This window comes from Schistocerca piceifrons, chromosome 3, assembly GCF_021461385.2.
Source record: "Schistocerca piceifrons isolate TAMUIC-IGC-003096 chromosome 3, iqSchPice1.1, whole genome shotgun sequence".
Lineage (NCBI taxonomy): Eukaryota > Metazoa > Arthropoda > Insecta > Orthoptera > Acrididae > Schistocerca > Schistocerca piceifrons.
This window is the reverse complement of record NC_060140.1, coordinates 422,047,489-422,060,295: the sequence shown is the minus strand read 5'-3', so window position 1 is coordinate 422,060,295 and position 12,807 is coordinate 422,047,489. Positions and strand designations below refer to the sequence as shown.

The following is a 12,807-nucleotide window of genomic DNA, read 5'->3' as shown; positions in this document are numbered from 1 at the left end:
TTAGTGCACAAGCACCCCAGTAACTTGCTTCAGAGATTAAACATTTTTCATACAGTCATAACAGAAGTACAAGGTTTCACTTATCTAGTATCCTAGCTGTGTCTATTCATAAAATAAAAACATTTGGCAACTCCTTCACTGTTACTGCTACCTGTTTCTGGAGCAAGTTGTTCTGCACTCTTTGCACAATGTGATGTTCAGTTACTTTTAAGAAAAAATTGAAGATCTTCCTCTTGTCATTCCCATGCCACCTCCCCAAAATTAAAGTATATGGCCAACTTTTCCTCTGACAACCAGTGAAGTCAATGCTCCTATCTTCTCCCAGTTATGCTTACTTCTATTTTCGATTCTGTAAGAGTCACACCACCTCTTTTTCCCTTATATTTTTTAACTGCATGTTATCACATTCACCTTGTGTAATATGGAGGGTATTAGTTTACAACTCATGAGATTTGTGACTTTCTTATCCATAATTTTATTACCATGAACCCTGCGGACAAGTAAACAATGGCCCTTTGCAGAATTTGAATCAGCTGTGACAAGAAAAAAGTCACCGTTGTCTTTAAATGGATTGATATCTATGAAAATTCTAATGTGAACAAGAGGTATCATTTGCAGAGATCACTTTGGGCAGTAGCCTTGCTTGACTTTAATAACAGAGTAACCATCTGAACAATATTTAAATGAACACTTTAATTACGCGCAGTCCCACACAGTATACTAAAAGGCTAAAGAGACACACCAAAAAAGAGTAATATCACACTGCCACATCAAAAGGCAAGGACCACACATCACATACAATATACAACAACACAATACAACTACTAAAAAACACAGTTTCAATCTTTCACAGAAAACTGTGTATTCTTTCCAAAAAAACGAAAGGAGTATAAGAATTTCCAGACATTAGCTGATACATGACTAGTGTTCCAGGACTTTCCATTTCCTCTAGATCTCATTTGAAAGGAGGTCCACATTTTCTTTAGGTGTCATCTGAAAGGAGTTATCACATTTAAGGAACCCTGTACACATTAATAACTAAGTTTATCCACTACTAATTATCATTTACATAGTCTAAGCGAAACAGAATAGATTGAACAATAACAAATTATTATCAATACTTCATAAACAGCATATTCATTTAAAATTTCAAGCTGAAATTATGGGAAAGACCAACTGTATCTACGCGTGCAATATTGTGAGGAATTTAGGGTTCCAAATATGTCATATCCGTAATACGAATGCCTTAAAAAATCACATGCAAATGACTTACAATGTTGTTCAGAGGGAAGGCAGTTTTCCACAGCAGTCATTGGTGGTAAGTATGGGCAAGTACAAAAGCCAGTTCAAGCACACACCAACTTTTTCTTTTTGGTGATTACGATGATGATAATGATGATGATGAATGACAACAACATGCAACTTTGACTATAATCATGTAAAAACTCATATTAAAAAAGACTGATATGTTTGGTTGTGCATCTATTCACAGACCAACTACTGAGTGGGAGGAATTTAATCACCAGACACCAGAGAGGTCTACTGCTGCCATTACATGTAAGCAGCTGACGACACCTCAAGTGGTGCAGATAGCTCTGGCATAGTGTAATCTGGATGGATCAAGAAAGAGCCAATATCTGTTTGCATTGTTCTTTGTGAAATAGTTATCTTTGGAACAGGAAAACTTTAGCTGCTATTCAGTGATGCTGTATTTGCCTCGCAGAGATGTTCATCTATTAAGCCATACAAAAAACACATGTTAAAATCAGTCTTTGATGTAATAAATCTTAAAATTCTTTGGAAATGCAAATATCATTGTAATTTCCACATTTATGGTTTTCATGTTGACTTTGACTTTATGATGAGCCTCATAAAGCTACAGCAAGAAAATGTAACACAGAAACAACTTAATCTATAACTTAAAGAAGAAAAGCAAATGTAATTGCTTTGAATAAATCAAACTTTGGAGATAATGATCATTCTTAGAGAACTGTGGGAAAGATTATTTTACTGAAGCTGTATTATCACAGATACGAAATCTCAGGAGAAGCTGCATTAATAATTCATCATTGGTGAAGAAGAGATGTGAGGGATGGAAAGAGGCAGATACATCCTCATTTAACAGCATTCTGTACTACTCAGTATGACGTTAGTAACTGTTCCGAAAGAACAGATACCAATGAAGACCATGCAGCTTCTCTGAGCCACTGAGGGCACAGAGGATAGCATGACTGCAGGGACTTATCCCTGTGAGTATTTTCTTCACATTATAACAGTTAATACACTGATAAATTATTCCGTCACTAATTCTAAAAGTAGTCTATACTGCAAACATGTACCAACAAAAGGAAAAATCTGTGAATGTCTGATAGTAGTCCAAAAATAGTTTACATTTCTGTTATGAAGTATAACAAATAATTTTAAGATATTTCTGCATACTAGACCTTAGTAGATCTCTCTCTCTCTCTCTCTCTCTCTCTCTCTCTCTCTCTCTCTCTCTCTCTCTCTCTCTCTCATATATATAAAAACAAAGATGATGTGACTTACCAAACGAAAGCGCTGGCAGGTCGAAAGACACACAAACATACACACAAAATTCAAGCTTTCGCAACAAACTGTTGCCTCATCAGGAAACAGGGAAGGAGAGGGAAAGACGAAAGGATGTGGGTTTTAAGGGAGAGGGTAAGGAGTCATTCCAATCCCGGGAGCGGAAAGACTTACCTTAGGGGGAAAAAAGGACGGGTGTACACTCGCACGCACACACACACATATCCATCCACACATATTCAGACACAAGCAGACATATTTAAAGACAAAGAGTTTGGGCAGAGATGTCAGTCGAGGCAGAAGTGCAGAGGCAAAGATGTTGTTGAATGACAGGTGAGGTATGAGTGGTGGCAACCTGAAATTAGTGGAGATTGAGGCCTGGTGGATAACGGGAAGAGAGGATATATTGAAGAGCAAGTTCCCATCTCCGGAGTTCAGATAGGTTGGTGTTAGTGGGAAGTATCCAGATAAGCGGGATGGTGTAACACTGTGCCAAGATGTGCTGGCTGTGCACCAAGGCATGTTTAGCCACAGGGTGATCCTCATTACCAACAAACACTGTCTGCCTGTGTCCATTCATGCGAATGGACAGTATGTTGCTGGTCATTCCCACATAGAATGCGTCACAGTGTAGGCAGGTCAGTTGGTAGATCACGTGGGTGCTTTCACACGTGGCTCTGCCTTTGATCGTGTACACCTTCCGGGTTACAGGACTGGAGTAGGTGGTGGTGGGAGGGTGCATGGGACAGGTTTTACACCGGGGGCGGTTACAAGGGTAGGAGCCAGAGGGTAGGGAAGGTGGTTTGGGGATTTCATAGGGATGAACTAACAGGTTACGAAGGTTAGGTGGACGGCGGAAAGACACTCTTGGTGGAGTGGGGAGGATTTCATGAAGTATGGATCTCATTTCAGGGCAGGATTTGAGGAAGTCATATCCCTGCTGGAGAGCCACATTCAGAGTCTGGTCCAGTCCCGGAAAGTATCCTGTCACAAGTGGGGCACTTTTGGGGTTCTTCTGTGGGAGGTTCTGGGTTTGAGGGGATGAGGAAGAGGCTCTGGTTATTTGCTTCTGTACTAGGTCGGGAGGGTAGCTGCGGGATGCGAAGGCTGTTTTCAGGTTGTTGGTGTAATGGTTCAGGGATCCCGGATTGGAGCAGATTCATTTGCCACGAAGACCTAGGCTGTAGGGAAGGGACCATTTGATGTGGAATGGGTGGCATCTGTCATAATGGAGGTACTGTTGCTTGTTGGTGGGTTTGGTGTGGACGGACGTGTGAAGCTGGCCATTGGACAGATGGAGGTCACCGTCAAGGAAAGTGGCGTGGGATTTAGAGTAGGACCAGGTGAATCTGATGGAACCAAAGGAGTTGAGATTGGAGAGGAAATTCTGGAGTTCTTCTTCACTGTGAGTCCAGATCATGAAGATGTGATCAATAAATCTATACCAAACTTTTGTCTTTCCCTCTCCTTCCCTCTTTCCTGATGAGGCAACAGTTTGTTGTGAAAGCTTGAATTTTGTGTGTATGTTTGTGTTTGTTTGTGTGTGGCACCCTTTGCCACGAAGAAAAATGATCCTAATCCTACCCCTAATGATCCAACTCCCCAAGACACTATCCAAATTGAACCCTGCCTGGAACAGTTCCGTCCTCCGTCACAGCGGGACCCACCTCCTCTTCCTCAAAATCACCCTCTCCAAACCTTCCAGGAATTTCTGACTTCGAGCCTTGCCTCTCAATCCTTCTTAAAAAACCTTAATCCTACTCCCAAAATCACCACTGCTGAAGCCCAGGCTATCCTTGTTCTGAAGGCTGACCGGTCCATCATCATTCTTCCGGTGGACAAGGGTTCCACGACCGTGGTACTTGATCGTCGGGAGTATGTGGCTGAGGGACTGTGTCAGCTTTCAGACAACACCACATACAAAGTTTGCCAAGGTAATCCCATTCCTGATGTCCAGGCGGAGCTTCAAGGAATCCTCAGAACCTTAGGCCCCCTACAAAACCTTTCACCTGACTCCATCAACCTCCTGACCCCACCGACACCCCGCACCCCTACCTTCTACCTAAAATTCACAAACCCAATCATCCCGGCCGCCCCATTGTAGCTGGTTACCAAGCCCCCACAGAACGTATCTCTGCCTACGTAGATCAACACCTTCAACCCATTACGTGCAGTCTCCCATCCTTCATCAAAGACACCAACCACTTTCTCGAATATATATATAACGGGAAGAGAGGATATATTGAAGAGCAAGTTCCCATCTCCGGATTTCGGATAGGTTGGTGTTAGTGGGAAGTATCCAGATAACCCGGAGTTCGGATAGGTTGGTGTTATCCGTTATCCCCAGAAACCATCCTTGTAACCATTGATGCCACTTCCTTATACACAAATATCCCGCACGTCCAGGGCCACGCTGCGATGGAGCACTTCCTTTCACGCCAATCACCTGCCACCCTACCTAAAACCTCTTTCCTCATTAGCTTAGCCAGCTTCATCCTGACCCACAACTTCTTCACTTTTGAAGACCAGACATACCAACAATTAAAGGGAACAGCCATGGGTACCAGGATGGCCCCTTTGTACGCCAACCTATTCATGGGTGGCTTAGAGGAAGCCTTCCTGGTTACCCAGGCCTGCCAACCCAAAGTTTGGTACAGATTTATTGATGACATCTTCATGATCTGGACACACAGTGAAGAAGAACTCCAGAATTTCCTCTCCAACCTCAACTCCTTTGGTTCCATCAGATTCACGTGGTCCTACTCCAAATCCCATGCCACTTTCCTTGATGTTGACCTCCACCTGTCCAATGGCCAGCTTCACACGTCCCTCCACACCAAACCCACCAACAAGCAACAGTACCTCCATTACGACAGCTGCCACCCATTCCACATCAAACGGTCCCTTCCCTACAGCCTAGGTCTTTGTGGCAAACGAATCTGCTCCAGTCCGGAATCCCTGAAGCATTACACCGACAACCTGACAACAGCTATCGCATCCCCGCAACTACCCTCCTGACCTGGTACAGAAGCAAATAACCACAGCCACTTCCTCATCCTCTCAAACCCAGAACCTCCCACAGAAGAACCACAAAAGTGCCCCACTTGTGACAGGATACTTTCCGGGACTGGACCAGACTCTGAATGTGGCTCTCCAGCAGGGATATGACTTCCTCAAATCCTGCTCTGAAATGAGATCCATCCTTCATGAAATCCTCCACACTCCACCAAGAGTGTCTTTCCGCCGTCCACCTAACCTTCGTAACCTGTTAGTTCATCCCTATGAAATCCCCAAACCACCTTCCCTACCCTCTGGCTCCTACCCTTGTAACCGCCCCCGGTGTAAAACCTGTCCCATGCACCCTCCCACCACCACCTACTCCAGTCCTGTAACCCGGAAGGTGTACACGATCAAAGGCAGAGCCACGTGTGAAAGCACCCACGTGATCTACCAAATGACCTGCCTACACTGTGATGCGTTCTATGCGGGAATGACCAGCAACATACTGTCCATTCGCATGAATGGACACAGGCAGACAGTGTTTGTTGGTAATGAGGATCACCCTGTGACTAAACATGTCTTGGTGCACGGCCAGCACATCTTGGCGCAGTGTTACACCGTCCGGGTTATCTGGATACTTCCCACTAACACCAACCTATCCGAAATCCGGAGATGGGAACTTGCTCTTCAATATATCCTCTCTTCCCGTTATCCACCAGGCCTCAATCTCCGCTAATTTCAAGTTGCCGCCACTCATACCTCACCTGTCATTCAACAACATCTTTGCCTCTGCACTTCTGCCTCAACTGACATCTCTGCCCAAACTCTTTGTCTTTAAATATGTCTGCTTGTGTCTGTATATGTGTGGATGGATATGTGTGTGTGTGTGTGTGTGTGTGTGTGTGTGTGTGTGTGTGTGTGTGTGTGTGTGTGTGTGTGTGTGTGTGTGTGTGTGTGCGCGCGAGTGTATACCCGTCCTTTTTTTCCCCCTAAGGTAAGTCTTTCGCTCCCAGGATTGGAATGACTCCTTACCCTCTCCCTTAAAACCCACATGCTTTCGTCTTTCCCTCTCCTTTCCTCTTTCCTGATGAGGCAACAGTTTGTTGCGAAAGCTTGAATTTTGTGTGTATGTTTGTGTTCGTTTGTGTGTCTGTCGACCTGCCAGCACTTTCATTTGGTAAGTCACATCATCTTTGTTTTTAGATATATTTTTCCTACGTGGAATGTTTCCATATAATAGAGGGAAACATTCCATGCGGGAAAAATATATTTAAAAACAAAGATGATGTGACTTACCATACGAAAGCGCTGGCAGGTCGATAGAAACACAAACAGACAGATACATACACACAAACTGTTGCCTCATCAGAAATGAGGGAAGGAGAGGGAAAGACGAAAGGAAGTGGGTTTTAAGGGAGAGGGTAAGGAGTCATTCCAATCCCGGGAGCGGAAAGACTTACCTTAGGGGGAAAAAAGGACGGGTATACATTCGCCCACACACACATATCCATCCACACATATACAGACACAAGCAGACATCATGGGGTCGTTGTGGGGGTGTTGTGAGGGTGACATGGTATTAGAAGGTGGAAAGTGTAACATGAGGAAACGAAAATGAAAATAGAAATATATGGGGAGGGATAAAGGTGGACTGGAAAGTAACTGGAGATCTGGTGTGAAAAAAGGCGAAAAGGTGTTGGTTACAGCTGGGCTATGTTGGACTTGGGTTGGTAGACAACGATGTGCACAAAGGTTAGGTGGTTGTGTTGCCGCCATAAGACGTTTGAGGACGGAGAAACTCGGGAAAATTTCGAAAAAACTGCATGTAATATATTAAAAGGAGCGGATTTGTGGTGGCAGATTATGAAAATGAGGCTAACAATTGTCTGACGAAGAAATAATGACGTTAAAACCTGTGGGAAGCGGCTAAAAATTATCAGTGATGTGGGAAAAACGGAAATGGAAATAAAGCGAAAGTTATTAGAACTAGCCGAAATGGTTGTTTAAAAGGTGGGATTTTATAGCGGTGGTAGTGTTGAAAGCGGCAAAAAAATTTTTTTGGTTATGGTTTGCAAGTGGGTTACGTATTATTGAGTATATATAGGCGGGATAAAATTGTATAGCAGATTTCGGTAAAAACGAGAAGGTGAATACAAAGTGAAACTACTGGCAAAAACAGAAAGAGAAAATAAGACGACAGAAAAGATTTCAAAATGCAACAGTGACAATAACAAACGTAATTGTTGGGTTCAAATTAATGATATCAATATAATAGAGGGAAACATTCCACGTGGGAAAAATATATTTAAAAACAAAGATGATGTGACTTACCATACGAAAGCGCTGGCAGGTCGATAGAAACACAAACAGACACATACATACACACAAAATTCAAGCTTTCGCAACAAACTGTTGCCTCATCAGGAAAGAGGGAAGGAGAGGGAAAGACGAAAGGAAGTGGGTTTTAAGGGAGAGGGTAAGGAGTCATTCCAATCCCGGGAGCGGAAAGACTTACCCTAGGGGGAAAAAAGGACAGGTATACACTCGCGCACACGCACACGTCCATCCGCACATACACAGACACAAGCAGACATTTGTAAAGGCAAAGAGTTTGGGCAGAGATGTCAGTCGAGGTGGAAGTAAAGAGGCAAAGATGTTGTTGAAAGACAGGTCAGGTATGAGCGGCGGCAACTTGAAATTAGCGGAGGTTGAGGCCTGGCGGATAACGAGAAGAGAGGGTATACTGAAGGGCAAGTTCCAATCTCCGGAGTTCTGACAGGTTGGTGTTAGTGGCAAGTATCCAGATAACCCGGATGGTGTAACACTGTGCCAAGATGTGCTGGCCGTGCACCAAGGCATGTATAGCCACAGGGTGATCCTCATTACCAACAAACACTGTCTGCCTGTGTCCATTCATGCGAATGGACAGTTTGTTGCTGGTCATTCCCACATAGAAAGCTTCACAGTGTAGGCAGGTCAGTTGGTAAATCACATGGGTGCTTTCACACGTGGCTCTGCCTTTGATCGTGTACACCTTCCGGGTTACAGGACTGGAGTAGGTGGTGGTGGGAGGGTGCATGGGACAGGTTTTACACCGGGGGTGGTTACAAGGGTAGGAGCCAGAGGGTAGCGAAGGTGGTTTGGGGATTTCATAGGGATGAACTAACAGGTTACGAAGGTTAGGTGGACGGCGGAAAGACACTCTTGGTGGAGTGGGGAGGATTTCATGAAGGATGGATCGCATTTCAGGGCAGGATTTGAAGAAGTCGTATCCCTGCTGGAGAATCACATTCAGAGTCTGATCCAGTCCCAGAAAGTATCCTGTCACAAGTGGGGCACTTTTGTGGTTCTTCTGTGGGAGGTTCTGGGTTTGAGGGGATGAGTTAGTGTATCTCTGCCTACGTAGATCAACCCCTACAACCCATTACATGCAGTCTCCCATCCTTCATCAAAGACACCAACCACTTTCTCGAACGCCTGGAATCATTACCCAGTCTGTTACCCCCAGAAACCATCCTTGTAACCATTGATGCCACTTCCTTATACACAAATATTCCGCACGTCCAGGGCCTCGCTGCGATGGAGCACTTCCTTTCACGCCGATCTCCTGCCACCCTACCTAAAACCTCTTTCCTCATTATCTTAGCCAGCTTCATCCTGACCCACAACTTCTTCACTTTTGAAGGCCAGACATACCAACAATTAAAGGGAACAGCCATGGGTACCAGGATGGCCCCCTCGTATGCCAACCTATTCATGGGTCGCTTAGAGGAAGCCTTCTTGGTGAAAGTAGAGTTCAAAAATATGCCTTTTACATGATGACTGTGATTTAATTAATGATAGTCAAGAACCAAGAAAACATGTTGTATGGAGTACATGACGTAACCCACTTTCTTCCCTATGCCCAACCTCCTGTCCTATTGCATTAGCAAACCAGTAAACACACTGTTCATTATGCTGTCACAAACTATTAATAGGGCACTATATACAACGTCAACATTCACCACCATCTCTCAGAGACATTTGGAATTATCTGAGAAACTTCTGTATTTGATTTTTATGGTGTTCACAGTAAACCAGTTCTTACTACCCTCCATCATCCCATGTGTTGTTGCATTTTTAATATCATACTTAAGTCAATTCTTTGTGAAAAAATATTGTCTTTATCGCTGTTACAGATGGAGGAGGAGGAGGAGGAGGAGGAGGAGGAGGAGGAGGAGGAGGAGGAAGAAGAAGAAGAAGAAGAAGAAGAAGAAGCTGATGAAGAGTAGTAATGATATTAGTAGAAGCAATAGCACCACTAAAGATACAGACCAGTCACAATAATAAAAGCACAGTGAATGCACACACCTGAGTGGTAGGAGATGCAAAACCCTGTATGTCGATATCTCCATCTTTGCGTAACTTTGCTGTCAGATGTGCAGGTAACCATGGTCGGACTGCCGCAAGAGGTGTGGTTGTATCCTTTGTAGTCACGGGGGGTGATGACACTATAACAAAGATGATTTTTCTTCAGAAACTAGACAAAAAAGTGAAGTTAGCATTGGTGCAGCAGAAAAAAAAATTTTAAATTAGAATTTCCCGATATAACTGTGATGTTGACAAATGCCTGACAAAACAAGTGTGAAACAGAATGGACAGAAGCAGCCACACAACAGGTACTTATTTTATTTTCCTAGTGTAGGATCTCCCTTCAGCACATTTCAGTCATTATGTTTAACGTGCATCAAAACAAGAAGCTGCCAGATAAGCTACGCCAATAGAATCACCTTTATGAGGCCCATTCAAAAAATTCCGGAACATTGGTAATTTCGCGCTAATGGTGTGTTGGAACGAAGTGCGGTTGTCATCCCTGCACGCAACTGTGTTTAATGTGTAGCTGCCAGTAGATTCATTGTTGTATTTCTGTTAGTTATTATTCAGTGCTGTATTGAGTACAATGTTGAGTCACAGAGTTTGTGAACTCAGATGGCACAGTTAGAGGAGCACTGTGTCTGAATTACATTTTGCGTGGAACTCAAGAAAATCTTTGCAGAGACACACCAAATGATGCAGAAAGCCTACGGTGATGAGTGCTTAAGCTGTACACAGTCTAAAAATGGCCAGACAGAAGTTAAAGATGACACTCTTCCAGGACACCCTTCTACATCTACCAACAACACTCGTGTCAGGAATGCCAGCAAAATTGTGCGTGCCAATTGAAGACAGACTGATCATACAATGTAGGCTTTCATGGCCAGTATTGTCTTCACTTAAAACTTCTGGACTGATAGGCCGTGGTCGATGTATAAAACTCTTTCCTAAGGTTTCATCTCTGATTGCGGGAGACGTCTTCTGAGGTACAGCAGCGAACTGCGAAGAGAACTCGAGGAAGCGCTGATTATATAGCACCACTGTCCATCACGTGGTGTCGGCTATGAGACTCTCTGGTAACGCCAACATTCATGATTGAAAGTAATTGATCATCATGCTTGTGGTGCAACGCTGACATCCAAATTTTATCCAGTTTAACACCTTCATCTTTCCTGTTAACATCGTTACGGTGTTTATCAATTTCGATAGCCTCTCTATACATGTGTGCATAATAATGCGAGGTTTTAGATATGACGCTTGTCTCGCTGAATTTTATTTAATGATCACCTTCCTGGTAAACACGTTCCGCTACAGCTGATTTATCTGTGTGACCTAGGTGGCAATTCCTCTAATGTCCAACATGATGGGTGTTCATACTTCTCTTTGTGGTACAGATATAAACCTGTCCAAAATGTACCCACAGAGGATATTGTAGCAAATATTGAGGCAGGTATCCGTCAGCTTCCACAGCAGACTGCTGACGTAATTAGGATGGAAATGGTTACGATATTATGTACTCGTAAGCCACCTAACAGTAATTTGTTGCAGGCGCGAAGGAAGGCACTGAGGGATATAAATGCAGATAAAAACATTTTATTCTTAATGCAGATAAGGGTAATGCCACCTTCATATTGAACAGTGAGGACTATCATAGAAAGATCAATGATATTTTGGTTCCCTCCAATTACAAAAAACTCCAGAAGGATCAGACAATGAACATTTTAAGAATGACCAATCGACTAGTGAAAGCATCTTCATTTGATCAGACGATAAAAAGCTGCTTTGTAAAACAGAAGCATACCCACCTAGACTTTATGGATTACCCAAAGGGCATAAGCCTGAGGCTCTGTTAAGGCCAATAGTCAGCACTATAGGCGGACCAACATACGAGTTAGCTAAACACCTTGCCCCATTGCTGCAACCTTATGTTGGTAGGACGGACAGTCATATTAAAGATTCAGCTAATTTCATTGACAAGTTAAAGGAAATGAGCATGGGCCCGGATGATATCCTCGTTGGTTTTGATATTGTGTCATTATTTACCATGATTCTGGTAAACAAATCTATCTTATGCATAGCAGATATTTTTCCTACCGATATTGTGGCATTATTCCGACACTGCCTTACCACAACCTACTTTCAATACAATAGTAACTTTTATGAACAGATTCACGGGGTAGCTATGGGCGGTCCTCTTAGTCCTGCTTGGTTAACTTGTTTATGGAGACTTTTGAACAACGGGTATTGCAGACTGCCAGTAAGAGACCAGCCAGATGGTATCGCTATGTCAATGACACGTTCGTAGTATGGACACACGGAGCAGAGGAGTTGGATGCCTTCCTGACACTTTTAAACAGCATTAATCCGAAAATACAATTTACTATGGAGACAGAGAGTAATGGGCAACTGAATTTCTTGGATATGTCTGTGATTAAATGACGGGACGGAACATTGGGCCATAGGGTGTAGAGGAAGGCCACAAATAGTGATCATTATGAGTATAAAGATTCAAACCACCACCCTAGACAAAAAAGAGGTGTAATGAAAACCTTGGTAGACAGGGCATACAAAATTTGTGAACCTGTTTATTTAAAAGATGAGATTGAATATCTATGGTCAACTTTCATGAAGAATGGCTATTCTAGCGAGGATATAGATCAAGCACTGCACTCTAGGCAGAGAATCAGGAGCAACAACAAACAACAGTCGCCCAAGAGCAAGGTTTTTGTTCCGTTCATAGTAAGGTCACAGATCACATTGGGAAAGTTTTAAGCAAGTATGGGGTGGAAACTATTTTCAGACCCACCAGGAAAATAAAAGAATATTTAAGATCATCGAAAGATGCATGTCACCCTTTGGCTACACTGGGAATATATAAAATTCCTTGTAGTTGTGGACAGGTTTATA

General features: G+C 43.3%; 1 protein-coding gene across 2 annotated transcripts in view; it reads right to left on the bottom strand.

Annotated features, from left to right (window-relative positions):
• Positions 1-12,807, bottom strand: part of LOC124789967 (PAN2-PAN3 deadenylation complex catalytic subunit PAN2) — a 297,298-nt gene that overhangs the window by 88,756 nt on the left and 195,735 nt on the right. For both annotated transcript variants that reach the window (XM_047257502.1, XM_047257501.1), the window contains exon 15: positions 9,898-10,037. In XM_047257502.1, coding sequence (XP_047113458.1) covers positions 9,898-10,037 — 140 coding nt within the window. The remainder of the gene's footprint in view (positions 1-9,897; positions 10,038-12,807) is intronic.